Source organism: Thrips palmi, unplaced genomic scaffold (assembly GCF_012932325.1).
Source record: "Thrips palmi isolate BJ-2018 unplaced genomic scaffold, TpBJ-2018v1 HiC_scaffold_6, whole genome shotgun sequence".
Taxonomy (NCBI): Eukaryota; Metazoa; Arthropoda; class Insecta; order Thysanoptera; family Thripidae; genus Thrips; species Thrips palmi.
Genome location: NW_023144633.1, coordinates 3,131,138 through 3,158,939, shown reverse-complemented (window position 1 = coordinate 3,158,939; position 27,802 = coordinate 3,131,138). Strand labels below are relative to the sequence as shown.

The window sequence follows — 27,802 nt, the reverse complement described above, 5'->3', positions numbered from 1 at the left end:
TGCCGCGCTGGCCCAAGCGCTGGCCCTTCCCTTCCCCATCCGAATGGCCGAATGGTCCGAACGACGGCACGGCCGGCTCGATTCGCTGCGAATCGCCCTTCTAGTGGCGCGGACACGCCCCTCTGTCTCTCTCGCACTCGTGGGGCGTGGCGTGGCGTACAGAGACGGGGCGAGTGAGGCGGACGCGGACGTGGGATGCCAGGCCGTTTTCGATTCACGTCTGCTGGGCCGCGGGGCCGTCGCCGTCCGTCCGGACTCACAGTGTCCTGGCAGTGCCACCCGCCGAGGGGCCGTCAAGCACGCCGCACAGTGGGCCAGAAGACCGGTGGAGGCGGCCAAAACTCCAGACGCGTTTTGAGCTCCAGAGTCGCTTAACAGGCCTCGAACCGAACGTGTGACCTCACCAATGGATTCCTCGTTCGGAGAGCAATCCATTGGTGGGGTCACACGTTCGGTTCGAGTCCCATTCAGCGACTCTGGAGCTCAAAACGCGTCCAGAGTTTCGGCCGCCTCCACCGGTCATCTGGCCCACTGTGCGCCGTCAGCTCGACCTGCAGGGCGTTTGTCGCTCCGTCTCTCTCGCACGCACGGGGCGTTGCCAAGGGGTGCGAGAGAGACGGAGCGACAATGCTCAGGCGCGTTGGCCGTCAGTCTCCGTTCGCGCCGCGGACAAGGCGGCGGCAGCGGCAGCATCGCGGAACAGGAAGGTTGGCAGCCTGTGGCACGGCGTGGCGCGGCCTGGCGCTACACTGCCGATGCCGAGGTCGTACGTCCTCCTCCACTGTCGGGTTCCGTTCGACGACCGAAAAAAAAAGACGGTGAGAAATGGGGATTGGGCTGCTCATCAGGATGCGAGTGTACGACGGCTCGTGTGGTTTCGGCCTTTTTCCAGCCCTTCTCTTTGTTGGTCATGCTTATCTTGTCTGCATATAAAGTGCCCCGAGTGCGAGCCCCCACCCCTTTCACCAGGGTTTCCCTTTGGTTTCCCTATCGCTCGACCAGCGACGGAACATTTTCACTTTGGTCGGTTCTGCTTTTTGTTTGAGACTCTTAGTGCGAGCACTGTATTTGCTCGTTGAAGGCTGCCCAGGCTCAGCAACACTTTCGGTTTGCCCCGCGAGTCCGCCTACCGGATAGGCATCCCATCATGCGCGCCGAGTGGATAGGCCACCCATTCGACAGGAAGTCCTTTCCAAGCTCCAAGTATGCAAAAGCGGGTGTTCATCCCAGAGTATTTCTATTCGCAGTGCCTCCTTCTGCTCTTTTCTTCAAAACAAAATTTTTTTTTCAGTCCAAAAATAAATTTTTACGGAGTTTTATTTTTTGTATTTTATTCTTGGTCCCCTTGCCCCCTTTCTTTTTTCTCAAATGTATGAGACGCATATGACTCAGTTAAATAGGGAAAAAGAAGATAAGTACCTCAGGCTTTTATCAATATGAATTTTTATTTTGCAGACAAATCAGAGAACAGGTTGTTGACACGCCTCCAAGATGGAAGCCTTTTTTTTCATTTGTGAATTAATACAAGACATTGGCTTTGGTTCTAAGTCTACAGCAGCAATATGGCATAAAAAATGTGTTCTTGAGTCTTCATCCACTACTTGAGGCAGGTTTTGGGCTTCTTTACAATCTTCCTTCCTACACATAAAGACCAACACTGTCAGTACATTAATGATCCAACCCAACCGTATTGCAGCACAATTTTAAACTCAAACTTACAGTTCCTGAAAAGTTATCAAAATGGAACAGTCCCTCGCTACAGCAGCAATAAGATACCGCTCAATGGGATCGAGTTCAGAGCTACAGCCCTTGCTCAGAATGTTGTTGACATAATTAATGCTCTCAGATTTCAAAGAGTAGTCCATTGAAATTGAATATTGTTGATGAGACTTCAGCAAGTCGTGAACTAAAGCTGTCCCCAAATTATCTACAGCCTGAGCTTCTACCAGACGACGTAATATACAACCCTAGGTGAACAGAAGAATGGCAATTGAATAGATTCTTAACAAAAAGTAACAAAATTATTCGGAAAAAGGATTTAAAAATAGCCCACCTCTGGTAACTCCTGGCTGTCGTAATTACATGGAGGTTGAGGCAAATGAGGTAATGCGTCTCTTGTGCTGTAGACATGGGACTCCATCCTGAGAAAAAAAATCCTTAGATGAAGTTAACACTCCACTTAGACCATCAACAGTAATGTATTTAGCAGGTCATACTCAGGGTCAAAAGGTGGTGCGCCTTCAAATACCCATCCCCCAGGTGACTCCTTGCCCCCTTCAATTCCCGAAAAATCTTTTGTCAAAGCCTGCAGTAGAATTGAAGAAATCCTTTCCACTAAATTTGATCTAACAAAAAATAAAAATTAAAAAACAGTTGAAGCCAAAGTTCAACAAAAAGATTCATGATAAGAGGCTGAACTAAATGAAAGAAAAATCCAATAGGCATTTACTTTGGGACTGAGGGTAGCCATTCCATAAGCACTTTCTGCAAATCACTGTCTGAATGATCTTCATCATATACAAGACATCCATCCTAAAATTAAAAGTTTAATAGAAAATTACTAAATCATGTCAAAAATACAAATAAGGGTCTCTGACAGAAAAATAAATTACACACATGAAAAATTCTTAGATTGTTTTGAGGTGAGCATAGAAGTGACACGAGAGCATTTTTCATACGCTCCCAAGACCTAGAAACATAACATACAGATCTTGTAGTATCAAAACTTCAACATTTCTTTCTTTGTAAATAAAAGCCAATCAATCATAAATACCCAGAGAAAAGATCTAGAGGACAATAGAGGCTCTTTTGACAAACAAGACCCTCCTTCATCTAAAACAAAAATATTAATTCAAATTTTAACAAAGAAAAATAATTTTTACCAAAATAGAAACACGAGGGTAGAGAGAATATTTTGCCTTCAGTTGTTGTTTTCGACAGAACAAACAGTTTCTAAATTGTCTTTCCGAAAGAGGAAAAACTCCTTGCTTGGGTTTCAATTCAATACAAAAAGACTTGGACTTGCAGAAAGCTGACAAACTTGAGGGTAGGTAAACATGGTCACTGCATAGCTCTCCACCACATAACAACAGCTCCTTGTCCTTGCGCTTCTCTGTAACATATGGGCGTTAACTTTTGGATTTGTACAGCCGCAGCTTCCCCTTTGATAGTTTTACCTGGTCTAACGGATGCCAAGGTTTCATTCAAGAGCTGAATGTCATAAGATGAAAGGTAAACAAGAGAAGGTGATGAAACAAACATGTCTCCAAAAATTGGCTTCATGATACAGTTAATAAATTTCACATTTGTAGAGATCCAGTGCCAAAAATCAGAATTATTGATATTATCAGTTTTATCAGATTTTGGCAAAAGGACAACTTTTTTCTCCTAGAACAAGGGAAAAGGACAAATACAGTACATTCTGAAATAAATTAGTAGAGTAAGACAATGCACTTTAAAAATATTATTTACTGCTGGCAAACTGATGGCAATTTTTGCGTTCCCTTCTCCTCTATACTGCCACTCATGACTCGCCAGCACAAATTTAACAGCTCCTAGGTCTTCAGGTGGAGTCGAGCTAAAGGAAATCAGAGGTGGCCAATTTGAAAAATAAATTTAAGACAGCCAGCATATCAGAACAACTTGTAACATAACCTCCCATAGCTCTCAACAAAGAAACAATTGAAGCAAGCTACGACAATGTATAGTCAGTACCGAGACCAGTTACTCACAAATCCATGGCCTTCGAGTGCTCAGCGGTCTCTCTGGGCTCTTATGGCACGCGAACACATCAATTTGAAGGTTCGCGGCTGTAGTGACGGTGTTCTTGGACCGGAAACCGGACACCACGTGACTCCTTCCTTACCCATCGGGCGGGTGTGTTTGAAGGGAGAATGTAGCTTCGCGAACAGCATATAATCAGTACCAAGGAGAGGATTTCAGAACAAAACGCCACATGAACCCGGGTTCTACTGCTACGTTTATTAATGAAAATGAATATCTATTTACACTCAGATTTGACAGAACTCACAGAAGACGCACAAGATTTCATTGCAGCATGTACGACCTGAAGCCAGTAGTTCAGTAAGTACATTCACAAAACTTATGAGGCCGACAAGAGCTGACAAGCTAACGTAGCTAGTACTTAACAATGATTAATATCAGTTCATACAATTGTTCGAGTTTCGGAGCTTTCCCCTCTCAATTTGGAAAATTTGTACTAGTTAAGGCAACACCTTCCATCAGAGTAAAGACCAATTTTGATGTCTAAATTTCTCAGGTCCAACAATTTTCACTGAACTTGCTGCATTTGAGAAACATGGTATCAAAAATAAAGCACACCCATAAACGAGAGCTTCCCACATTTTATTATGAAAGAGCAAGATTCACTATAACACCGGCACACTGCCAACAGTTTTAACATTTCAATCAGAGGAAGCAAATCCTATATAAACATGTTATTAAAGTGGTTTCTGAACGGCGATTACTTCATGTTGTGTGATTAGTTTAAAAGTCCAATAGAAATGGAAGAATAGGATGAGGAGTTGAAGACTATAGGTACCATCTTTCATTCCATAGTTTATTGGCAACAATAAATCTCACGCAATTACTACCTAGAGCTCATGAATACAAAAGTAATAGCGGAAACAAGCAGTTTACCACAGACACACAGCAGCTTTGCTGCCAAATCAGCCAACAATAGTTACGATCCAAGGGATTGCTCCCAACCCTATTTCCTGCATCCACAGAAGACAACCACCGTCCAACTCTGGTCACAGACCAGACCTCAGCACAAAAATGCTTATCAAATTACATGGCAAATGCATGTACAAATAAAATAACAGCCTTGTTCACAATACCATTTGAAGTGTGAATTATTTTTTGAATCACCAAATGCATTAATTCTGAACAGGGCTGCACATGTAAGTGAAAAAAAAAAGTTTCACAGTACAAAATTACTCTTCAAGGCCCTCCAAGTGTGCACACAATTAGATTTTTTAAAAAAGTCTAACAAAAAACACGCACACAAGATGAGGCTATTAAAACAGCACATGCTAGTTAACCAAACACTGGGTACATGGAACGTCCAATAATAATTTGTAACCATTTGGCAGTTCAGAGACAAGAACCGTACTTCAGGTGATATTGAGTGGGTTTGGCATTAATTTAAATATATATCACAAAAACACTGCATGGACCAAAGAAACAACAGCTACAACCACATGAGCTGGATACAGTCCAACACTACAATGCAGAACACGTCAGCTTGATACTGGGTCCTCACCACTAACTTCACTTGTGAGATGAATTTCAAACAAAAAGAAACAAAAATAATGAATGAGAGGACATCGATGAGTGAGTAGTTGTGGTATGAGTACACCAAGATACATTGTGAGAAGAATAAGTAAGACCACTCTAACGGTTCACTCTCCAGGCGGTCCAAAAATAGGATTCTTGTCAAGAGCAGACTAGCGACCCTGCCTGTGTAGTGACCAAACGTTTTCATCCTAGAAGCGGAAAAGCAGCCTTAGCCCAGGGAAGGGAAGTCATGTTCGTCATCAACCTTAGGTGGACGAGCAGCAGGCTTGTTGAAGTCACGGCGGATGCCGCCAGCGACAGGCCCAGCGGGGCCACCGCGAGGCTGGAACCAAGAAAAAACAAAGGTCAGCGACAGTCAAAACACGGCAACCAACAAGCATGCACAACCCCTCACCTTTCCCCGCAGTCCTATTCTGCTTTGATAATTCTCATTGTACTGATAGCACAAACAGACAAGAAGGCAGAAGTCAGATGAAGAAGAGACAAGAATAAAGCAACAAGAGTGCAAGAAGCAGAAACTGCAACTTGTGTCAGGATTCGGCAAATTCAGAATGTCTCCCACAAATAAAAGACATTACTTCATGTGCCTTGCCCAATGACACCAAGTTGCAAACCTCCACCGTAAGAAAAGATACGAGGGCGGTGACAGATCCAGAACAGCGAGGCACTCACCGAGGTCGCAGGATCGAAGTCGCGAGGCGGTCCCCTGGGGCCGTCGCGCTCGGCACGATCAGGGCGGTCCACACGCTCGGGGCGGTCTCCGCGGTCAGGGCGGTCGCCACCGAACCCACCTCTGCCACGGCCAACGCCGCGAGGGCCACCGCGGCCACGACCACGGGGGCCGCTGCCGCGCCGGCTGCTGTCGCCGAAGACGACCTCGATGTCCAGAACGTGCTTGAGGCGGCCCACCCTCTGCGGGTACTCGGAAGCATCGTACTCCTGCAACACAGCCACCAGTCAGGAAACAAGGCCCACATGACAGCACCACACCAGAAAGAAGCAAACACTCAGCCTACCAAGTCCTCTTCCTCCTCTCCTTCCAGCTCTTCCTTCTTCTTGTCCAGGGCGTACATTTTCTTCCATTGGGAGGGGTCCTCTCCTTCTCCAGCCTTGCGCAAGTTGTACTGGGGCTTGGAGCGAGACTTCCTCAGAGCCTTCCACTCGTCCAAGGTCAGCTCTTCAGGTTCCGGTTCAGCAGGGGTAGTTTCTTCAGAGGGCTCACCAGTGGCAGGGGCATTCTCTCCCTCCCTGTTCACAATAAGGTTCAATTTAGATTTCTGTTAAAAGGAAGTGGAGGCAAAGCGAAAACCAAGACTAGTACTTACTTGGGTTCAACAACGGCATCGGTGCTGGACTCCTCTGGCTTCTCACCAGACCAGTCCTGGGTCTCATTAGCAGAAGTGTTCAGTTCACTGGAACCAAACATAGGAGAAAATCAGCTAAAAGCCACTAACTAATAGACAATGGACCATCATTAAAAGATATTTCAAAATAAAATAGGACAAATGCTTTAGAGTATTGATGAAGCTCACTACAAGGATCAAGCAAGAAAAGCAGACTTCAAATTGCACTAAACAATAGCAAGCAAAGGAACCACTTCAGCATACAGTACTGCTGAGTTATCAACGGAAACATGCAAAGCAGTGCTTAAGGCTAACTCACTCAATGTCGTCACGGTGACTGCCCCAGTTGCGTGCGCCACCTCCTTCACGTTTGTCGACAGCCTTCACCCCCCTGTAAGTATCACTGCTATCATTATAAAGCGCCGTACGACTCCCTCTTTACGTTCCTAACGTGCCTAACTTCGATTCTGAATTTATTTGACCCACAAGCCGCGAGATAAATTTTAAGAGTGAGACTAGTCCTAAGCAGCAAATTAAATAAATTAATGAAATAAACTGAACGCGGACCACAGCCAACACCGAGCCTTTACATCTCTAAACTATGTTATGTTTATTGAAGGCAAAATTAATGCACTGTGCTTAGGTTACTCAAGCTGACTTCAGCATGCAAAGAACAGATTGAGGGAGGTCCTTAACAGCAAGTAACTGTAGCCCTTGAAACAGTTAGGGAGGCTTAATGGTGGTGCAAGGGAAAAGGCTTCAGTGCACAAGGAGGCAGTGGTACAGGCAATTAAGACATACTTAAATTTTGATTCAATGTGGCTAGCTCAAGTCTCCAATCATAATTTCAAACATTAAAACAAATCAGTACATTTAAACAGTTTAACACAAACTGTACAATTTTTTTTTAAATTACTCTAAATGCAAAATTTACTGTTTGAACCTACTTGTTAACACATAACTAAGAGACAATATAATACAAGTCTAATGTGCTGATAATCTGCTCTAAATTATCTCTAAGTTGAAACTCACGTTTTGTCACTGCCAGACTGACGGTCGTATTCACGCTTGCCACGGTTGTCATAGCCGCCTCGGCCACCTCGCATGCCTCTGCCCATGCCTCGTCCCATTCCACGGCCACGGGGAGCAAATCGGTCGCCATCAGGTCTGGTTCCAGGTTCACGGTCCCTACACAGCAAAAAAATTTAGTCAGCACTAAGCTATTAAAATGAACCAACTCAATCCACTTCAAATCCAACAAAAAGAGTAAGCATACCTTGAGAAGAAATCGCCGCCTGACTGGTAGGGACGATCTTCACGATTTTGCCTGTTGTTCCGTTCTTCACGAGATTCTGACGAGAACTTCACAGTTCTATCAGTGCGCTCTGGCCTGTCACCAAATGGACGATCACCACGGGGAGGGCGGGGACCATCAAACCGGGGGCCATCAGGTCTGGGACCATCAGGCCTGGCTCCGTCAGGCCTGGGACCATCAGGTCTGGGGCCATCCGGTTTGGGGCCTCCAATGCGAGGCTCCTTTCCCTTCAAACCTGAGAAGAAAAATAACAACGGTAAGTTATAACATAAAATTTATTTACGACCATACAGTATAATAACAAAGCTGAATAAGCTTAGCAGGGTAAATAAAGCCACTCAGCAAATTTATCAAAACACTGGGCCCCCAAAACGCAACGGTCGAGAAAATAAGTGCACCGCTCGGCGAAGTGGCGAGATGGCCTTGAACCGGAGCGGCGCGGGACGCGGGCGGCGCGGCCAGAGCAGCGCGTACCAAGTGTTGGAGGGCACCGAAAAGGTAGGTTAGGGCACGCCGTCGCCCTATCAGCGAATCGCACTGACCGAGGCCGAACAAGGCCTAACGACCCACCCCGCTCACCGCAAAGTCCACCAAGCCGAAACCGCAACGCGCTGGCGACGCAGAGCGCGGCCCGGGCGCCGAAACGCAATAAATCGACCGAACGCTGCACCACATGGTTTCAGCATTCCCATACACGGCATGGGCATGGAGCGCGACCAGCGGCCAGACGAGGGGGTGGAGGGGGTCATGAACAAAGGTACACACCGTGAACAAACCGCGCACTTGCAGGCACAACGAGAACACTAGCCTGCCCATTCCGATGCCTTGCCGCCCCTCGGTCTTGCGACTATTTCGGCCGCCCCAAGCCAAACGCCCCGCGGCCCCGCGATCCAGGGCCCTTGGCTGCCTTGGCGAGAGGCGACGAGACCGCGACAAAAAAAGACAAGTCCCTGGCAGAGTACTTGGGCGTCACACGCCCAGAGTAACGAGGGCGATTCGCTGCAGGTGACAGCATTCTAGGAGCAAAATGCAGGGGAGGAACCAACACATACTCTACAGAGACGCTCAAATTCGCGAGAGGAGTCATCGTCAGGGACAAAACCGGCGTGCTGGGGCCCCACCATGGGCGCCAGGGGCTGCACCATGCTTTTGGACTATCGATTGAAACTCAATGACATACCTTCCTTGGGCTTTCCAATGCTGGGGGTCTTGACGTTGGAGGTTTCCTTGAATCCTTTGCGTTCGGGGGCTGATTTTCCTTTAGTTTCGGGCTTGCCCTTGTTTTCCTTCTCGGCGATCTTGGTCTTCTTCTTAGCCTCCTTTTCTTCGTCGACGATTTTCAAAACGTCCAAAGGATCATCTTCTCCGTCCAAAAAAAGATTGAAGCGGTTGGTTATTCCAACCCCGTACGATTGCTCCATCTTTTACACACCAAAACCCAAGGATGGTGAGGGATAAAGTTAAGCTCCTTTGAGCTGTTCGCTGTGGTCTTCATCCAAAATGGCGTGTGCGTGAATTTCAGTTTCTCCTTTCCTCCGCACGAGGTCTCCCAAACATTGATCGGGCGCTTCATGCACGAAAAACGCGTGCTTTCGGCAGAGAACGGGACTTTTCACGCCATGTGTTTCCGGTCACTTTTAGTCAAAGTGGCCGTGAGTTTTGCTTCGCCGCGTTTTTCGATCCGCACACTGATTCCACAGAACAAAAATTGTTGTTCGAACAAACAGAAGCGTTTCAGCTACTCTAGTAAATTCATTACAGTCAAAAGAGGCGTACTGTAAGTTGTTAAACGGTTTCTCTGCTTGACTTTTGCGGTTCGTGAAGCTTCTCATCGTGGCGTGGCGGCCATCATTGGATTTGGCGGGAATCCAACCCGAAAGGTTTTCACGCGGACCAATGCGCGGCTTTTGTCTGTGAAACATGCACTCCATTTTTAAACTTGGGCATTTTAATGCGCCGCTGTACACGATTTGATACATTATCAGCTCCTAGGCCGTAGAATATCCATATTTTCAGGAACTTCGGCTGGGAAATGTTGGCTCCGCCCCTTCTGCTTGGCTAACCAATCAACTTAAATCTCCTTTCCGCGCGGGATTTTGTAAATATTTTGTTGGCGGTAAACAACGTGAAGTGTTCCCGCCTGATGGAGTGTACGTGTTGCAAGTTTGGAGGCCGAATTTTCTTGATTTGGGAGTGCCATTGAAACTTTCTCTGCATAAATCATGGCTGGAAATGTGACTGAGAACCCGGCGATGCCGGATTCGATGTTATATCCGTGGAATTGGGCTGAAGATGCCCGAAAAGGCGACTTTGGAAGTCCGGCCAGCTCGTGCGGCTCTCCGGATCTGGCTTCTGCGAGGTCGGAGTTGAAACGCGGCCGCCCCCGGGCGGACGCTATCACCAATTTGATGAAGGCAGGAACAACTTCTCCGAGTGCCATCAAGTGCCGATACTGCAACCGGGTATTTCCTCGGGAGAAATCGCTTCAGGCGCATCTTCGGACCCACACCGGTACGTAACCCCATTCATGCCAGCACGTTGCCGGCCTAAATTTGTTTTGTGGTCAGTGCGGTTCGATTCGTCTGCTCTGTATCATTTTCTGAAGGCCGGGTCTTTTATTTACATTTGGAAATTAAATCCGACCGTGTTCGCCCATCGCGGGGCGAAATCCACGCTGTTTTCTTTGTTGCGTTGAGGTTGGGTTGCCATTGTGTTCTTTGTCATGGTGCGATGCATCGCCATTACGATTTTGCCGACATCCGCTTCGTCATTTTTGGCGTGATTCTATCGAGGCTCCGGTCGCGAATTTTTTCGTTTTAATTCAAGTTAATTTGTCGTGCCCGCCTGTTTTCTCAATTTTCCCACCGATTTTTTTTCTGAAATGACAGAATTTTTCTCTAAATATTTTCTTTAGTCAAAAAATATTTTTCATAGATTTTATGATTGCGCAATTGTGTCAGGAAAGTTTAATATGTAATTCCCTTCTCTTTTTATTGACTGTTATTTATTTTGTGCACTTTTACAGGTGAACGTCCATATGTGTGTGACTATCCCGGATGTACGAAGGCTTTCTCTCAAAGCGGTCAGCTCAAAACTCACCAACGACTACACACTGGGGAAAAGCCTTTCAAATGCACAGGGCCTGGGTATGTTGTTAAGTCTAATTGTTTTGTATCTAGATCACCAGTATTGGACAGGAAGTTTTAATTGTATTATTAAATTCTGTTTCCTCTAGATGCTCAAAGCGTTTTGCTCATGCCAATCGCCACTGCTCTGCTCACCCCTATGCAACTTTAACTCGCTGTGATGATTATGTATTGAGACCTAAAGTGGCCAACTCCGATCAAGCAACTGATGTTATGGTTTGGTTCGAAAAGTAAGTTTCTATTCCATTCAATTCAGCTTATTGCAATTTGACTTCTAAACAGTAACTAATTTTTTATAATATTTTTCTAAGGTACTGTAAGGAGCGGGATGAAAGAACTCCGTGTAAAGTTATTGATAATCCAAATCCAAAAGCTCGCAAGCGATGCAACAGCAACAACTCTCCCATCAAAACGATTGATGAATCGTTGGTTGGGGAATCTGTGACTGGGTCCAAATCACGAGCACGGAAGGGCCTCATGGCTGAAATCGAGCAACAAGAAAATCGCCTGTCATTTCCTTCTAGTATGCCCCTCACTCCACACACACCTATCAGAAGCACAATTCTTGGAGCATCTACCAGCACTCCTCAGGTAAAGATCTGATAATTCCTTGTGTGAAACCAGTACTGTGCTTGTATTTTACTGACTTCTGTATTCTCTCTTGCAGTGTGGTACTTGGTCAACATTTTCTCCTGGCTCTGACACCGATTACTGTGATTACCTGGACAACTCTGTAGAAGTTGACTCTACCAGAAAACCAGCTGAAGTTTTTAACACTAGAGTAAACAATGCACAGCAGTCCTCTCCTGTTTCATCACGTCTCCAACAACCTAAGAAGAGGTGGCTTCGTGCCGCCTGCCAAGAGCTCAGCTTGTGGGAGGACACAGACAAACAGGTATTTATTAATTGATGGTCAGTCTAATATTTTACCTTCAGTCGGACAAATACTAAATGTTTGCATTTTTTATTTAGGAACTTGCTCGTCCTTTGAAATGGGACAACATTGAGGACCCAGCACCGAGTGTGGTGGAAGACCCCTCACGACTGGGCTGCAAGGCTGTGCAGCCAGACTTGGGCAATCTCGGCAGGCCCACTGTTCTCATGTTGGCTGGACGTGACAGTTGTTTGCTGCCTACCCAAGCCATCCCAGTGGATCAGTGCAGACCTACCAATGTTCCACCAGTACTTCCTGTCAAGACAGAAGACAAAAAGCTGATGGGAGCTTTGGCCTTGATGCAGCTCTCCAAAGCCCAGACTCAGGAGAAAGAAAGCAGAGAGAGCAGCAACAGTGTGCCCAGAAGTGTCCCAATGCAGTACCTCCAGTTGTGAAGACGTAGCTCTGCAGTTAAATTTAGTGTTGGATGATCCATTTCAGTCAGCTAAGTTGTAGTACATCCTGTCCTTTTATTATTTTTTTAAATTTACAGTAGGTTTACTGTAATTTGAGCTTTAACTTGAATATGGTCTGATTGTAGTCATGGATAGAGTCTCTATCAGTTAAAAAGTCATGTTAGTTATGACTCTTTTTTATGTGCCTTAATCCTTGTCTTTTTTCAAAGCTGTGTATTCATTTTACACAATCATTGTTGTGAACCGCGGTTCTAAGTTTTATTTTCAATTAGTTTGATCTTTTGTTTTGTTCATGATTTGGAATTCATAAGACCAGAAATCAGTGACAGAAGCTCCTCTAATTTTTATGTTAATGGGCCATGAGTTTTTACTGATTTGTTAGTCCACATGGATGACATACCTTTGTTTTTGTCAAAAATGTCTATTGTCGTTACTTTATTAGATATGTTGTTTTGACCAAAACAGATTTTGTCGCCTTTCATGTAATTTTAAGGTCTACAGCCTTTTCATGTTTTTTCCCTTATGTTTTTTTTTTTTTTTAATTGTGAATGTAAATTGTTTATTTGATCAAATTACTATTATGTATACATAATTTTTGATGTACATTAATATTATCAGGGTTTTTCCTGCTGAAATGAATATCAAACAAGATATGGCTAAGTAGTAGTTCAATGATATTTCATCCGTTTGGCAGCAGGAGGTAATTCATTTATTTTTGTATTTCTTTTTTACCCAGGACACTGTCTGAAGCAGGTGTGATATTCTGAGCTGAGATGTGTTGAAGTTTTACATTCATTTTCCCTTGTAAACATGGCACCTGCCATGTGAAAATGTTAGTGACACATCAATCTAATATTTTTTCTAAAATTTTTCTTAGTTCATGGAAAATTTGAAAAAGTGTCAGATTGATCTGTCATTGAATTTAATGTACTTGTTGTCTTTTGCCGGTTGAATTTTTTATTATTCAATGGGTTGTTAAATTTGAATGAGGACATCTCAAAATCTTGACAATATGTTCTCACGTTTTTATTAAATCTTTATAAGGTCATGTTGAGTGGGTGGCTAGTAACATCTCTCCTACCTCAGTCTTCCATAAGTAACCTTCTATTTTGGTCAAGTTGTCTGCTATGTTTGTAAGTGGTGGTAATGAAGTAGCAGTAAACTGTGTGATACGAAATTTCGCTTACGTGAAGTGGAGTTTTTAGGTGATGTTACCATTTTAATAAAAGATCAAAATTATCTGGGTTGTTCATGAATGATTCAATGTCCCTGCACTCCACCCACCCACACTTCAAGAGTGAATGAGGGCCCCAACAGCCTGACAATGGCAACTGTTGCTACCTAGCAACCCTAATTTCACAACAATGTAGGATCTCAGTATGTAAACATTACTTTCCAATGAAGTAATACTTTAGATTTAAAAAACACACCCAAAAAAAGAGTAAAACCCACTGTCATGATGACAAGTTAGTTAATTCCTCTGTTGCGAAAGGTGAGAAGGAATTATCACTAATTCCTGTGTTTTATCAATTTTTACACATATGCACAAACGCCAAACAAAAACAGGATTTACCGCTAACAAAAAGTGTGCACCAAAATTAACACTATTTCACAGACTGAACCCGCCTCCCTGAACCGAGATGGGCACCCAAAAAAAGATCCAAATATCGTTTGAGTTGACGACCGAAAAGGAGTGGCGGGAATTCATCCATCGCCCGGGCCTCATCGTCGTGGACCTGTACCGCGACTGGGCTGGACCATGCGTCGCTATGGGAACCCCTCTAAAGAACCTCAAGGTCTGGTCGCAGCCCCGGGTTCGAGTACGGGCAAGGTCAGTCTCGCCGTTTTTGGCAGGGTTGTTTCGCGTGTGCCAGACGTCCGAGGCGGCGTTCCAGTGGATGCAGCTGGCCTCCGCGCCGTCCAGCATCGTGCCGGACCTGAGGCGCCTCCAGGGCTCGCGGCCCACCTTCGTGCTGCTGTCGGGGGGGCGCCTCGTCAACGTCATCTTCGGCTGCCGCGCGCCGGAGGTCATCCGCATCATCCAGGAGGAGATTGAGAGGTGCCCAACACACTGAAAGTGCCCGCGCCCCGCTGGGATTCGAACCCGCGACCGCTTTGTCCGCAGGGAGAAGCGCGCCGCGGAGGGCCTGGAGAAGCGCAAGACGGTGTCGCTGACGCGGCTGTCGCCGGCCGAGGTGGCCATGGAGGAGGGGATGATGGGCACGGAGGGCGCGCGCCTCCGCGCCGAGCTCGACGAGGCCCAGCTCAAGGCCGACCGCGTGCTGCGCCGCATCCTCGGCCAGATCGCCGAGCACCTCCCGAACACCACCATCGTGGTCGTGTTCCCCTACGCGCTGCAGTCCGAGACCTGCAAGGAGATCGTGGACGCGCTGCGGGAGTCCTGGGCGCAGCAGGGCATCGCCGTGACCCGCGAGGACGAGGTGGAGCTGGGCCCGGACGCCGTCAACCTCATGTTCTGGGAGCGCCGCCTGCCGCAGCACGACGTGCTGGCCGACAGCGTGACGCAGGGCCCGTCGCTCGTGCTCATGCTGGAGCGCGCCGCGGAGGAGGCCGAGGAGGAAGCCGAGGACGAGGAGGAGGAGGAGGCCGCCTCCGCTCTCAACGTGGAGACCGCCGTCGCCAAGTCCATCTACGGCTTCTTGCCGGGCACTGGCTCCTCCATGGAGCTCATCACGCCCGTGGAGAGTCTGTCCCCCGCGGGTGAGGAGGAGGAGGAGGACACTGTGCTGCCGGACGAGGGCGCCGAGAACGCCGAGAACGCCGAGGCAGACGCGGAGGAGGACGAAGGGAAGGGCCAGGAAGAGGAGGCGGTAGAGGAAGGAGACCAGGTAAAACAAACGAAAATCAGCCGTACAGTCACTTACAGTGCAAAAGTTACGTAAAGGACGCAAAAATTTCTGATGTTTCCTTGGCAGGCTGCGGAAACGGAGGAGGTCGAAGGAACTGAGAGGGAGGAAGCGAACGAGGACGAGCAAGAAGACGAGGGTGAAGGCGAAGGGGAGGCGGACCCGGCAGCGGGGCAGGGGACGGTGGAAGTCCCCGACCGCGACGAGGAGGAGTGCGAGGACGAGGGCTGGGAGGACGGCGAGGAGGAGGAGGACGAGGACGACCTGATCCCGCAGCCGGAGGTGCGCGTCTGGAACCCGCGCGAGTTGCTGCCCGCGCTGGACAGCGCCGCGGCCAAGCTGCTGTTCCGGCGCGACGAGAAGGGCCCCGTGCTGCCGGGCATCTGGACGCCGCTCACCGCGCTGTCGAAGGCCGCCGCCGTCAAGGCGCTGTTCGAGGACGTGGCGGAACCGCTGTTCGACCCGCCAACGCCGCCGCCCCCGCCGCCGCCAGAGTCCACCGTCATCTGCTTCTCCGGCGACAAGCGCGACGAGGTGCTGCAGCTGTCCGAGGCCTTCCCGTCGGACGTCACCCGCTGCGGGTTCTTCACCAAGGTGAGCACGCCGAGGCCGGGCGGACGCCCCCCTCGCCTCCCCCTGGATCCGCGCCTGCCATGCCCTCTCTGCCCCCACACTGTGGGCCCACAGGGCCGCAAGCTGCTCGCCAGCTCCAGGCCGGACTACGAGAAGCTGGTGCGCGGCGGCCTGCAGACGGCCAAGACCCTGGTGGTGCTGGAGGTGACGCGCACGCGGTCCGCGCCGCTGCTGGAGCTGGCCACGGCGGGGCCGCTCTACATCAGCGCCACGCCCGGCATCGCCAAGGCCGACGTGGAGGAGTTCTTCGGCGCCAAGTGCGTGCACGCCAACAAGGACGACCTGCAGGAGATCGTCAAGGCCCACGAGGAGGAGGAGGAGGAGTACGTGGTCCCGGCCAAGAGGCCGCGCCCTGTGCCCGAGGACGCCGACGCCGCCGGGCCAGCGACCGACGCGGAGCAGGTAGGACGCCGTCGCGGCCGTGCCGACGGTCTGACGGGATCCACTTGGTGGCTACAGCCCTCGCCGTCTTCCCTCAGCCCCCCGAGGCCGAGCAGGCTCCCATCGTCGGCGAGGTGCTGCCCGAGGCCGGCGAAGGACTGGGCGTCGGCCCGGACGCCGGCCCCGACGGCGCCGGGGAGGGCGAGGTCGTCCTGGAGGCCATGAACGACCTCCCCGTCGAGGACGTGGCGAGCGCGGTCGGCGACGCGGGGGACGCCCCGCCAGCCGAGGCCATGGCGGGGGCGGGGGACGCCGAAGTAGCAGCAGAGGAATAGGGAAAAGAAAACAGAGTAAAAATTGCAAAACGTGCCTGCTCTCTCATTCCGCGTGTGTACACTGTCGTCGACTTCCTCTAACCGAAAACGAATGACGGACGCGGGATTGCCGCGGCCAAGGTAAAAGCCACGCCTCCTCGGCAAACGAACAAACCAGGCCGGCGGGGTCGCTAAGTGGGGCTGCATCTTGCATCACTGTTTGCCGAGGGAGCGCTGACGTCGCCACCACCGCACACCGTTTCGTGGCAGCGCGCCGAGAAGGCCTTCACCCTCGCCACGCGCTTGGAGATGAAACTCGGGGCGAGCGAGAAGGCGAAGGCGGGTGAGTGAAGAAGCGCCTGCGAAGTGAGAGTAGGCAACACGCACGGGCCGCCTGTGGAGTGGCGGGCCTACCCCGCACGGCGCTCCGTCTCTCTCGCACTCACGGGGCGTCCCGCAAGGGCGAGAGAGGGACAGAGTGACTGGCACACTGTTCTCCGCGCTGCGCAGCGAGGGCCGCCACCATCTTCGCCAACAACATCCGCATCATGAGGGCGACGGGCTTCTGGCGGCGCGTCGCGGCGTACGACGACGAGCGCCCCTCGACGCTGTCGGCCGCGGCCGTGTCGCTGGCGCAGCGCGTCTACTTCAACCTGAACGTCGTCACCAACGTGGTCTTCCTGGGGGCCAAGCTGATGCACTCGGCCCTGGACACGGACAGCATCCGCAACGTGACGGAGAACCTGAGCGACGTGCTGTGCATCGCCTTCAGCCTGCTGCAGCTGCTCGTGCTCTACGAGACGGAGGACCGGCTCAAGGCCCTGCTGCGCAGGGTGAGGGTTCGAATCCGACCCCCAGACTGGTTCCGGCAGTCGTTTTTGTGGCTTTGTCTCTCTCGCACCCATGGAGCGTCCCTAAAATGACTCTCGGAATCAGTCTGCTGGGCTCTTCCCCGTTTGAATCCCCACACGAGGATGACAGTGTCGACGCCTCCCCGCAGATCGACGAGGACATGGCGCGCGTGTTCGCGGCGGTGTACGGCGCCGGTCCCCGCGGGGCGCGGCTCGTCATGCTGCAGACGCGGCGGCGCTCGCAGCGCATCGCCGCCGTCACCTTCTCCAGCTTCCTGACGTGCGGCTTCTGCTTCGCCGTGATCGCCACCGCCACACAGTGGGCCAGAAGACCGGGGGAGGCGGCCAAAACTCTAGACGCGTTTTGAGCTCCAGAGTCGCTAAATAGGACTCGAACCGAACGTGTGACCCCACCAATGGATTGCTCTCCGAACGAGGAATCCATTGGTGGGGTCACACGTTCGGTTGGAGCCCTGTTTAGCGACTTTGCAGCTCAATACACGTCTAGGGTTTTGGTCGCTTCTACCTGTCTTCTGGCCCACTGTACGACGAAACGATTCTTACGAGTACAGCCCCGTCGCTGTGTCTCTCTCGCACCCCATGGTTCGAGGGAGACACACCGACCGGCCTGCTTCGCGTTCTGCAGGCGGAGACGCTGGCCGACGGCGGCTGGAGCGCAGAGGAGAGGGCGCGGGTGGAGGCGTGCGTCGTGCAGGGCGTCAAGCACCACCAGGCCGTCATCAGGTAGGCTAGGGTACGCGTGTGGAGAGGAGAGAGAGAGAGAGATGGAGCACAGTGGGCCAGAAGACCGGTGGAGGCGGCCAAAACTCCAGACGCGTTTTGATCTCCCGAGTCGCTAAACAGGCCTCAAACCGAACGTGTGACCCCACCAATGGGTTCCTCGTTCGGAGAGCAATCCACTGGTGGGGTCACACGTTCAGTTCGAGTCAAGTTTAGCGACTTTGGAGCTCCAAACGCGTCTAGAGTTCTGTCCGCCTCCACCGGCCTTTTGGCCCACTGTGTGGAGGAGACTACGTTCGCCTTACGTTCGCCTTGCTGGCCGCAGCCTCGCCGAAGAGCTCTGCCAGGTCCTGGCGCCCTTCCTCACGGTGCAGCTCAGCACCATCGTCTTCTTGATCTGCGTCGCCCTCTTCCAAGTCTCGATAGCAAGTTTCCACCTTCTTTTTGATCGAAGACGGCCGCGCCTCTGGTCATTGCTGTTTTGCCTCCGCTTGCAGAACCCGGCCGACGCGGGCAACGTGCGCTTCATCATGCTGGCCACGACCGTCGTCATCGAGGCCTTCATCTTGTGCTGGATGGGCACCGGGCTGAGCGACGAGGTGCGACCCTCCGGGCCCGGGTTCAATTACCAGCTTTTGCATCTTATTTTTGTCTTCCCGCGTGGCTTGCGGCGCGCCAGCCGGGCGGTTTGTTGCTCTGTCTCTCTCGCACCCTCACGGAGAGCTGTGGGAGTGCGACGGAGACAGAGCGACGAGGTGCGACTCGCGGGCTGCTCGCAGGCGACCGAGGTGCAGACGGGGCTGGAGTGCGGCGACTGGTACCTGCAGGGGGCGGCCGTGGCCTACACCGTCAAGTTCGCGCTGATGCGCGCGCAGAAGCCCCCGCACGTCGTGGTGGCCAACAACGCCCTCCTGGGCCTACCGCTCTTCCTGGAGGCACGTTGCAGCACGTTCCAGCGCCCCCAAGGCCGATCCATTGATCGTGGACTAACCCCACTGCCATTTTCCAATTCGATTACAGTTGATTCGATCGTCGTACTCTCTCCTCGCGTTCCTGCAAAAGAGAGCGACGTCTACTACCGAAGTGGAATGACCAGGAGGGTGTCTGCGACTGCCTTCAGTAATGTTAGACTGTCAGCAATGAAGTGAATAAATTTTTTTAAATGCGTTAGTAAGCATAAGTTTTTCGCAATTCCTCGCCTCGACTCACCCACGCACGCACACTGTTAATTGAAGTCAGCGCAAAGGCATGGCCCTGACATGTTCTCACTCGGTGACTGCTAATAGTGCCGCGTGGAGCTCGTCGCCGCAGTGCGCATAAGGCCCCTTGTCGCAGCGGCGTGCGCATAGTGGCCGTGCTGGCGAGCCCGAGCGGCCGTGTGACGGTGGCGGCTATTGGCGCTGGGGCCGCGGCTCGGGCGACTCGGGCCCCAGCCCACCAATGGGGCAAATGCGCGGTTCCGCTGCAGCCAATCAGCGCTCGCCGCACAAAGGCACGAGCATTCTGCGCACCGTGCTGGCCGTGCTGCTGCAGGAGGAAATCAACATGGCATCCGACAGAATGCGAAGTCCTGCGTCAAGTGAATTTTACAAATCTAACAGCAGCACTTCGCCAGAGCCTGAAAAATCTGTGATCAGTTCCGACTCTTCTAATGTCGAAGCGAACCGTGGCCTGCCTGTCACTGCGCTAGAAAAGCGCGAAGCGCATAGTTACCGAAATCTTCCTGGTTTATTTGAAACGGCGTCATCTGCGGAGTGTGTTGTGAGGAAAATAGTAAACACAGAGTTGCGCCATGGCTCGCAGGAAAGCAGAGCGGGTGATTCGGGAAGCAACGCTTTAAACTGTGCCACCAAGTGTCATAAAAGTTGGAGTCACGACCGTCCGCCGGGTGCAAATGTTAGCGGGATGACAAAACCACCTTCGAACGCACGAGAAGGCGGATCCGACACCAAGTCGGCTACAGCAGTAGCCACAAATGGACAATCGGCAGGTAATTCACTGTCCACTGCAACGTGCTCGGCCGCGGACAGGTCTCTCTGAGAGTAGGAAACAGTGTACCGTGTCTCAATCGGCCTCTTTGAAGAGTTTGTCTAGCATGTTTTCGCACTCCTAACCTATCAACCCTCTTGTGATTTGAAAAAAAATATCGCCTGACCTTTAAATTTATACGCAGCCTCGTTGCAACCTTTTCCTTGGATCAGTCTTTGTTTTTTCAATGTCAATGATATCTCTTTTGCTACTTTGATTTCTGTGTTGTCCCTTGAGCCTTTCAGGACCTGTTCTCTTTGTGTGTTGCAGGACAAATGAAGAAGGCCCCAGGCAGTCCGGATTACAAGAAGCACAAGAAAAAACACAAAGAAAAAGACAGACATCATGATAAAGATGGTGCAAAAGATCGAGATCGGAACAGAGATCGTGATAGAGATAAAGAACGAGAGCGAGAAAGGGACAAGGATAGAGACAAAGGACGTGACAGAGACCGAGAAAGGGACAGGCATAGAGATAGAGACCGAAACAGAGATAGAGCAAAGCACCATGACAGGGATAGAGATCGTGTCAAAGGGAGAGATCCTGAAAAAGAGAGGATTAGACCAAAGGACATCGAGAGTGACGGTATGAAGAGTTCCCACGCCCTGTCGGAGGTCAGGAAGGTTAGCGAAGAAGATTGTTTGAGAGCGCATCAAAGCAAGTCGCCCATCACTGCTCAAAGATTTGAGGTAATAACTATATGTTTGAACTAACTTTAATGTCATACTTCTACAAGGTAATTAACTTGGTTCTCTCTTTTGCTCATATAGGAATTCACTTTGGAATCAAGCAAGCAATCTCAGTCATCACTTTCACTCCATGATACTTCACAAGTTACACTGCTGGAAAGTGAGCAAGTTTCTGCACCTGTTGAAGCATTTCACGTTCCTATTGCATCCTTGCCAGATTCATTTGTTGAAAACGTGTGGTCTGGGGAAGCATCCTCATCGGAACGGTTCATCGATGGTGTGACATGCAGTAATATTGGAGCAGAAATCCTTGTTTGTCATCAAGAAGAAGTGTGTAATGAAGTTGTATGTGCATCTGAAGTAGAAATCAAAGAAACCTGTGGTGATGAAGTTGTCTGCACATCAGAGGTAGAAGATAAAGAATCCTGTTCTGAAGATGTCATTAAAGAGGAGATTGTGGAACCGTTAGAGCAAATTCCATACGAAAGCAGTTCTGTTGTCCAAACTGGTGACCCAGTCCCAGAAAATTCGTTGGTCAGTGCTGATCAATCTGTTTCTATTGGTGATTGTGTCTTGTCAGAAGAGACAGTTAGTCAAGTTTTGACACCCGTCTCTAGTTCCTCCAAACCAATTGATGACAATCATAGTGATACTATTGTAAGTACCCCCAGTGTGCCAGCTAGAATCAAAGAAGAAAAGCGATCCTCAATTGATGAAAAGGATTTTGTGATGGTGAAAGACGAGAAGCGTGCATCCATTGATGATGTGAAAATTAAGACTGAGTCCAGCACTGTGCCTGCATCCCATGTTGATAAGCCCCACAGACGGCCAAGCAGCAGCGGTTCTAGTGGACACAAAAGCAGTCGCCGAGATTCTGAAAGGAAGGACCACAGATCTTCATCTTCATCTCATCATTGTTCTAGATGCTATAAACGATCTAAAATCAAGCGGTGCAGCATTGGTGTTCAATGTAGAAGAGACAAAACTGTTGGAAAACTTTTGCAGCCACCTCCTCCACCACCCCCTTCAGCATTCAACTGGCATCCTGCTCAAAGACCGTCCAGTATCAGCTCCATATCAAAACCTGATCAGTATAGTCATCCCTCCTCTGATGTATATCGGTACGCCAAATATATGCACATTGAAACTCATCCAAATGGTGGAGCAAGTGTAGTGCATATGTACCAAGAAGAACTCAACCATCTATCTGAAGACCAAATGAATGAGCTTTCTGATGAGTTTTTTAAGGTTTGCTCAATAATTTTTGTTAGTTACCTTATTGCATTTTTGCTGCACTGCAGGCAAAATCCAATCTTGTCTTTTTTTTTAATTTTAGGTGGTTTTTGGAGAGGATGAAGATGGCAATGCATTTCATGTGATGGGTATTGTGCATGACTCTGCATCATACTTGCCTGACCTTTTGGATCACATGGCTGACCATTATCCCACTCTTACTGTCAAAAATGGGATTCTTGGTAGAAGTTCAGATATTGAAACAACAACTATGGCTGCATATCGAGATCAGGTAGGGTTTTTCAAAAAATTATTGCTAAAGACGATTTTTCAATGGATTGAAGACTGAAATTTTATTGTATGAAATACTTTTTTTGTCTCTTATTCACGTATTCAAATTTTTTCCCTAATTTTATAGGTGTACCGCACTTACGGATATGGAACTGTACGGTATGGACCATTGCATCAAATATCATTGGTTGGAACAGTTACAGAAGAAGTAGGTGGTTTCTTCCCAGATTTTTTGAAGCGTCTTGAAGACAATATTTATTTACGTAAAGTGAGTACATCCTTTTTTTAATGGTATGAGTTGAATTCTTGCGCATTATTCTAACTTGCTGTTCCCTCTAGACAATGCCCTGGGGTCCACTGTCTGTCGTTCAAATGGAAACTCCTCTTGAGTCAAATGATGGACCAATATTATGGATAAGACCTGGTGAACAATTAGTGCCTACAGCTGATATGCCTGCTAAGTCACCATTCAAGCGAAAACGAACTGGTATTAATGAGTTAAGAAACCTTCAGTACTTACCTCGCCTCTCTGAAGCCCGGGAATACATGTTTGAGGACCGCACCAAAGCTCATGCTGATCATGTTGGTCATGGATTGGATAGAATGACAACTGCTGCAGTTGGTGAGTTTTATTTTAATTTTGTCTTCTTTTCTACTGCATTGTTTAAATCCTTACCTCTACTTAATTCATTTTATTTCCTATCTGTGCACTTTTAGGTATTTTGAAGGCTGTGCATTGTGGAGTTCCAAGCAATCAAAACAGAGTAACAAAAGATGTTGTAGCGTTTTATGCCTCTGACTTCCCTGATCTTGTGGAGAAGCTGCAACTAGATCTACATGAGCCTCCAATCTCACAGGTAAAATCACATTAAATACCTGTGCGGGCACATGTGGTAAAATTTAAATATGTAAACGGACTTTACTCTTAAAATTTCTGTGTCTTTTTTCTTATTTAGTGTGTTCAGTGGGTTGAAGATGCAAAGCTAAACCAACTGCGCAGGGACGGCATACGTTATTCAAGAATTCAGCTTTATGATAATGACATCTATTTCCTGCCTCGTAACATTATTCATCAATTCAGAACCGTAACGGCTGTGACAAGTATTGGTGAGTAAAAGAAGTTTTTTTTTTTTGTCTTGTCATACCTTCTTCTCAATCTAAGACAGAAGTAGATTTACAAATTATTGTTATTTGCTTTTCAGCTTGGCATGTTCGTCTGAAGCAGTATTACACAGATTCCTTGTTAAGTCAAGATATCAAACATTCAAGAGTTGTCACAGGAGTCAACAACTGCCATACTTACCGAGAAAAGAAGGACTTACCAGATGTTAGACCTCATCAGATAGTGACACCAGACCTCAGTGGTCTATCAAGTGATGAGGAAAATTCTTCTCCTCGCAAAAAGCAACGTAAATCATCTTCATCACCAGATGCTAGATCTGAACGCAAGAAAAAGTCTTTCAAGGACAAGAAAGATAAGAAAGTTGTTGACAAAAAGGGTGAGACATCTTTCAAAGGTATACAGTCCAATGGTGGACTTGATTCAAGGCTTCTTAAGAAAGATCTTCCTAAAAGTTCTACTGAAAATGGCAGTATCACAACAAATGGTGTTTGTATTCCTTCTGAACTGAAACCAATAGATAAATCTCACCATGTTTCAACTTCTAGTGCCACTCCTAGTAAACATAGTAATAGTAAAGACCACAAGTCTAAGCATCACAGTGGTGGGGGTAGCAGTCAAAAGCACAAGGACAGCAAGCACAGCAGCAGGGATGGCCACTCTGATGGTTCCAAGAGCAGTAGTAAGCAGAAATTGAGCAGCAGTAGCAGTAAGCACAGAGAAAAGCAGGGCAGCAGTTCGAGCAGCTCATCAAGTTCATCCTCCAAGCTGAAGGAGAACAATGCTGTCCGAAACTTGTCTACAGCCCTGGATGACAAGTCCATGGGCATAGGTTTGAATAATATTAATGCGAACAATGCTGCCAAGCCTGTGGTGTCTGAGTTAAAGAAAACCAAAGACTCAAATGAGAGTGGCAATACCTGATCATTCTTTAGTTTCCATGTACCATGTTTCAATTAATTTTGAAACTATTTAGGAGCTTCTAATCACATTTGAATATAGCACATATGACATGGTCCAGAGAGTAATGTGTAGCAGTCCTCATCACTTTTTGTGGTACCACACGTTGTTTTATGTATAGAAGTATATCTTTGTTTCATCTTTGATTAATGATGCTGTTCTGGATTTTGAAAAGAGTGGGAATGGTGTGTGATTTCCCTTCATTTGTTGCTAATAGGTTTTGATTATGTTTAAGGAACCCTTATGCTTTTACTCGTTGAAAGTATTGCTCCTTGTTAGGTGTTTGTAAAATAATATATTTTAACTTTTTTGTTGTGGAATTCATCTAGATAGGTTTTTGTTGACTGCCAAAAGAATTAATTTACCATTAGTAGATTTTTCCTCCCTCTAGTGTGCTGTGTCATATGTGTGAGGCATTATATATTTTTGCCTTTTACCTAAAAGATTTATGTTTTTCCTTATTTCCAAACCTATTAAGAAAACAAAAAGAAGCAACTTTATCATTATTATTTTTTTATCTTATTTAACTTATTTGTAACCCGGTATGGAAGAATGCTTTCCTCTTTTCATCTTAACAAACTAAATCACACATGTCCTATCTTCCCCTATCTTGTGATTAATTGTTGCCCCACAAACTTAACATCATATGTAGATTACTTATATTTTGCTGATGAGCATTTGTATATTTCTATAGTGCACTCTGTTATGTCCCACTTTTTCAGTACTTTTCATTACCCTTTGTTACCTTTCATTGTGCTTTGTGCATGACATGATGTGTTTGTTGTGAACGTCAAGTTCAAACAACAGCATCAATTGCATCTGTTATGTAAGTGTTTTATTTTTATACCCATCTCAGTAGTTGCTGTATCTGCTCTTTCAAAGCTGTGTAGGCATCAGTTGTCTATCAGGCTTTTTTTCTACTAACTCAGATTGTGTTGTTCTAGTGATGGTGGGTGCTGCGTTAGGTGCTTTAGAGGAAATGCTTTGTGACACATTGTAATAGAACTAGAGTTTTCCGTCTGAACATGCAAGTTTCCTTAGTTTATATTTATTAGTTATCTTGCATGTTCGTTAATCATGGTTTAATTTTGTTATAACTCATCTTCCACTAACCTTTTCCCTGTTTTCAAATGGTTAATTTCCCATTATTTTATTTTGCATTCTCTTTTCAAATCAATGAGCACACTTATTCTTGCTTGCTAAACCTTGTGGTGTATACTAGGTTACTTGTGATTTCTGATAATGTTCATAGACTCCATTAAGCGTTTCTTTACTAGTGCACCAATGGTTAATCCCATGCCTTCATTTTAGACATGAACTGTATGTTTTGTAACTGTTACCCTGATTTTTTGAGCAATTTAAATTTAAGCGCAATTGAAAAACTGCCTTTGGTGTGTCAGGTACTAGATGTACCACTCAGTTCCTTTGAATCATGTACTAACTTGAGAAATAGTATTGGTAGATAGAAGTGTTACTGGCATATATTCCATGAATTGTTTTATCGGTCTTATAAGTGCTAGTGACATATAGTGACGTATTTTTTGTGAGTCCTCATCACTTAATTTATAACTATGAATGTTTTATTCATCAATCAATGTGAAGGTACAAATTTAATTTATGTTATAGTGTTAGTTTGCATTTGTTGTTGAAACCTATTTTATTTAGACAGTTGTCATTTGACAGCAGCACACAACTTCAAGGACAAGTTCAGAGCTCATCACATAATGCAGTTTTCTTGATGACAAATGAGTTTCCTATTGTTCTGTGTCTTAATTATGAATGGAAGTATGGTTACCATTGATCTGTTCTCATGAGGCAATAATTCTTGGAGCTTAAGCTTTTGGGATAAAATTTTGCTGGTTTTCACAGCCATATTTAGGGCCTTACAAGACTGATTTTTCAAGGCAAGTTGAGACAAGGCCACAATGACCACATAAGTTTCTTAGATTTAAAACCCTGAGAGCTTTGTTCATGGAGTATCTTCTTGTTTTAATTTGAATCATGGAGAGAAACTGATTGTCCATTTTCAATCCATCACAGGCTTATTTCTGATCAATATTAGTTGAAAAGGGTGAAAAAGTGAACTTGACACTTTTGATCTGAAAAAAATTAGTCCCTTTTTTTTCTGTTTGGATGTCTGATGTCATGCATTGTCTTATTTCAACTTCAAGATCTTGGGAAGTCCTCATTGTGTCATTTGATTTTCAGACAATTCCAGTCAATGGGGGTTTTTGAAGGAAGGAAGAGTCATATCATTTGCATTGCACAGTAATCTGTCACTAAGTTGTTGACTGGAAAAAAGAAACTTTTCACAAATTCTCCTCAAACATTTGCTTCTTGCAGTTAGTTGATTTTAAAAGAAAAAACCATGTCGGTGCTACATATAGAATGTTGATTTTTGTTGATTGTATTGATTTTTGTTTCCCCATTTTTAAGACATATAGCCTTTTAATATCTATGCCCTAAGGAAATTTCATATGAACGTGTAAAGGTTCTAGATTGCTCGATCAGAAAGCTGTTGATGTAGTAACTGACATGTGAATCAATTAAAATCAATTTTAAGTCTGTTTGTTCAAAGATGTAAGAGGTGCCTGATTTTAGTCTAGTTTACATTTAGAGAGGATTTATGCATTGTTTCAATGATGTTATTTTTATGCAAAATTCAGGCCAGATGATTTAGTGTAAGTTTGTGAAGACTGGGTTTTCTAAACAATTGAAATACCAAAAAATTTAATTAATTCAAAATTACATTGAAAAATTTACCTGGAAAGATGACAGACTCATCAAACCTTGGAGCTCCATCAGTTATTGGAGCAAAGGTTGTTTTTTTGTTGTTTTTTTTAATAAGAGAAAGCTGCTCCTTCAAGTGTGGTAACTTTGCACGCATTGTTAGAATAGATCCATTGGCAATAAAATTTCTTCTGTAATAAGATTGTGAGTAGGAGTGATTTTGTAGCCATCTTCATACAATGCTTCTTTGCCACTGGTTGCTGCTGTCTTTTCCACATGAACTTAAGAGGGCCTTTTTGGCGTCTATTTATTGTACCAGAAGTTTATATTTAAAATAGAGGAAAGTGGCCTTTTTATGTTGTTACGATTGTTTGTGAACAGTAAATATCTTACACAAGGTTGCTGTCTTCTCATTTCCTTCCTTTTCTCCCCTCTTTCTCACGCACCAATGACTACATATCCACAAGCTCTTCTTTTCTGCACCCGCACAG

The 27,802-nt window shown here is 47.1% G+C and overlaps 6 protein-coding genes across 9 annotated transcripts; 4 read left to right on the top strand and 2 right to left on the bottom strand.

The window, feature by feature from the left end:
- Positions 1-1,432: 1,432 nt before the first annotated feature.
- On the bottom strand, positions 1,433-3,870 carry LOC117651515 (inositol-pentakisphosphate 2-kinase). The gene is made up of 11 exons (XM_034395576.1): positions 3,732-3,870; positions 3,472-3,577; positions 3,177-3,387; positions 2,919-3,112; positions 2,774-2,832; positions 2,617-2,689; positions 2,450-2,532; positions 2,217-2,345; positions 2,054-2,141; positions 1,720-1,967; positions 1,433-1,638 (listed from the first exon to the last, which is right to left on the bottom strand). The coding sequence occupies exons 1-11, from the start codon at positions 3,737-3,739 to the stop codon at positions 1,461-1,463; spliced, it is 1,377 nt and encodes a 458-aa protein (XP_034251467.1). The 5' UTR covers positions 3,740-3,870; the 3' UTR covers positions 1,433-1,460.
- Positions 3,871-4,344: 474 nt separating this feature from the next.
- Positions 4,345-9,543, bottom strand: LOC117651513 (plasminogen activator inhibitor 1 RNA-binding protein-like). Of its 4 annotated transcripts, none has more exons than XM_034395570.1 (9): positions 9,158-9,542; positions 7,939-8,212; positions 7,695-7,850; positions 6,982-7,065; positions 6,645-6,731; positions 6,336-6,567; positions 5,992-6,258; positions 5,714-5,755; positions 4,345-5,641 (listed from the first exon to the last, which is right to left on the bottom strand). In XM_034395570.1, the coding sequence occupies exons 1-9, from the start codon at positions 9,396-9,398 to the stop codon at positions 5,528-5,530; spliced, it is 1,497 nt and encodes a 498-aa protein (XP_034251461.1). In that variant the 5' UTR covers positions 9,399-9,542; the 3' UTR covers positions 4,345-5,527. The 4 variants fall into 4 exon arrangements, with proteins under 4 accessions (XP_034251461.1, XP_034251462.1, XP_034251464.1 ...); XM_034395571.1 differs by having other exon boundaries at positions 6,982-7,053; positions 9,158-9,541; XM_034395573.1 differs by lacking the exon at positions 6,982-7,065 and having other exon boundaries at positions 9,158-9,543.
- Positions 9,544-9,668: 125 nt separating this feature from the next.
- Positions 9,669-13,712, top strand: LOC117651514 (zinc finger protein 367-like). Its single transcript, XM_034395574.1, has 6 exons — positions 9,669-10,488; positions 11,003-11,123; positions 11,213-11,353; positions 11,435-11,714; positions 11,791-12,018; positions 12,096-13,712. The coding sequence occupies exons 1-6, from the start codon at positions 10,200-10,202 to the stop codon at positions 12,450-12,452; spliced, it is 1,416 nt and encodes a 471-aa protein (XP_034251465.1). The 5' UTR covers positions 9,669-10,199; the 3' UTR covers positions 12,453-13,712.
- A 126-nt stretch (positions 13,713-13,838) lies between these two features.
- LOC117651984 lies at positions 13,839-17,220 on the top strand. Its single transcript, XM_034396610.1, has 9 exons — positions 13,839-13,965; positions 14,089-14,269; positions 14,348-14,532; positions 14,599-15,322; positions 15,410-15,934; positions 16,028-16,131; positions 16,180-16,375; positions 16,453-16,611; positions 17,179-17,220. The coding sequence occupies exons 2-9, from the start codon at positions 14,114-14,116 to the stop codon at positions 17,218-17,220; spliced, it is 2,091 nt and encodes a 696-aa protein (XP_034252501.1). The 5' UTR covers positions 13,839-13,965; positions 14,089-14,113.
- LOC117651983 lies at positions 17,217-19,352 on the top strand. Its single transcript, XM_034396608.1, has 6 exons — positions 17,217-17,501; positions 18,028-18,263; positions 18,586-18,685; positions 18,758-18,859; positions 19,040-19,195; positions 19,281-19,352. Exons 1-6 carry the CDS (start codon positions 17,217-17,219, stop codon positions 19,350-19,352), a joined length of 951 nt encoding a protein of 316 aa, XP_034252499.1.
- A 420-nt stretch (positions 19,353-19,772) lies between these two features.
- LOC117651631 lies at positions 19,773-27,710 on the top strand. The gene is made up of 9 exons (XM_034395811.1): positions 19,773-20,250; positions 20,559-20,977; positions 21,059-22,225; positions 22,314-22,502; positions 22,629-22,769; positions 22,841-23,123; positions 23,219-23,358; positions 23,458-23,608; positions 23,704-27,710. Exons 1-9 carry the CDS (start codon positions 19,806-19,808, stop codon positions 24,543-24,545), a joined length of 3,777 nt encoding a protein of 1,258 aa, XP_034251702.1. The 5' UTR covers positions 19,773-19,805; the 3' UTR covers positions 24,546-27,710.
- The last annotated feature ends 92 nt before the right edge of the window (positions 27,711-27,802 follow it).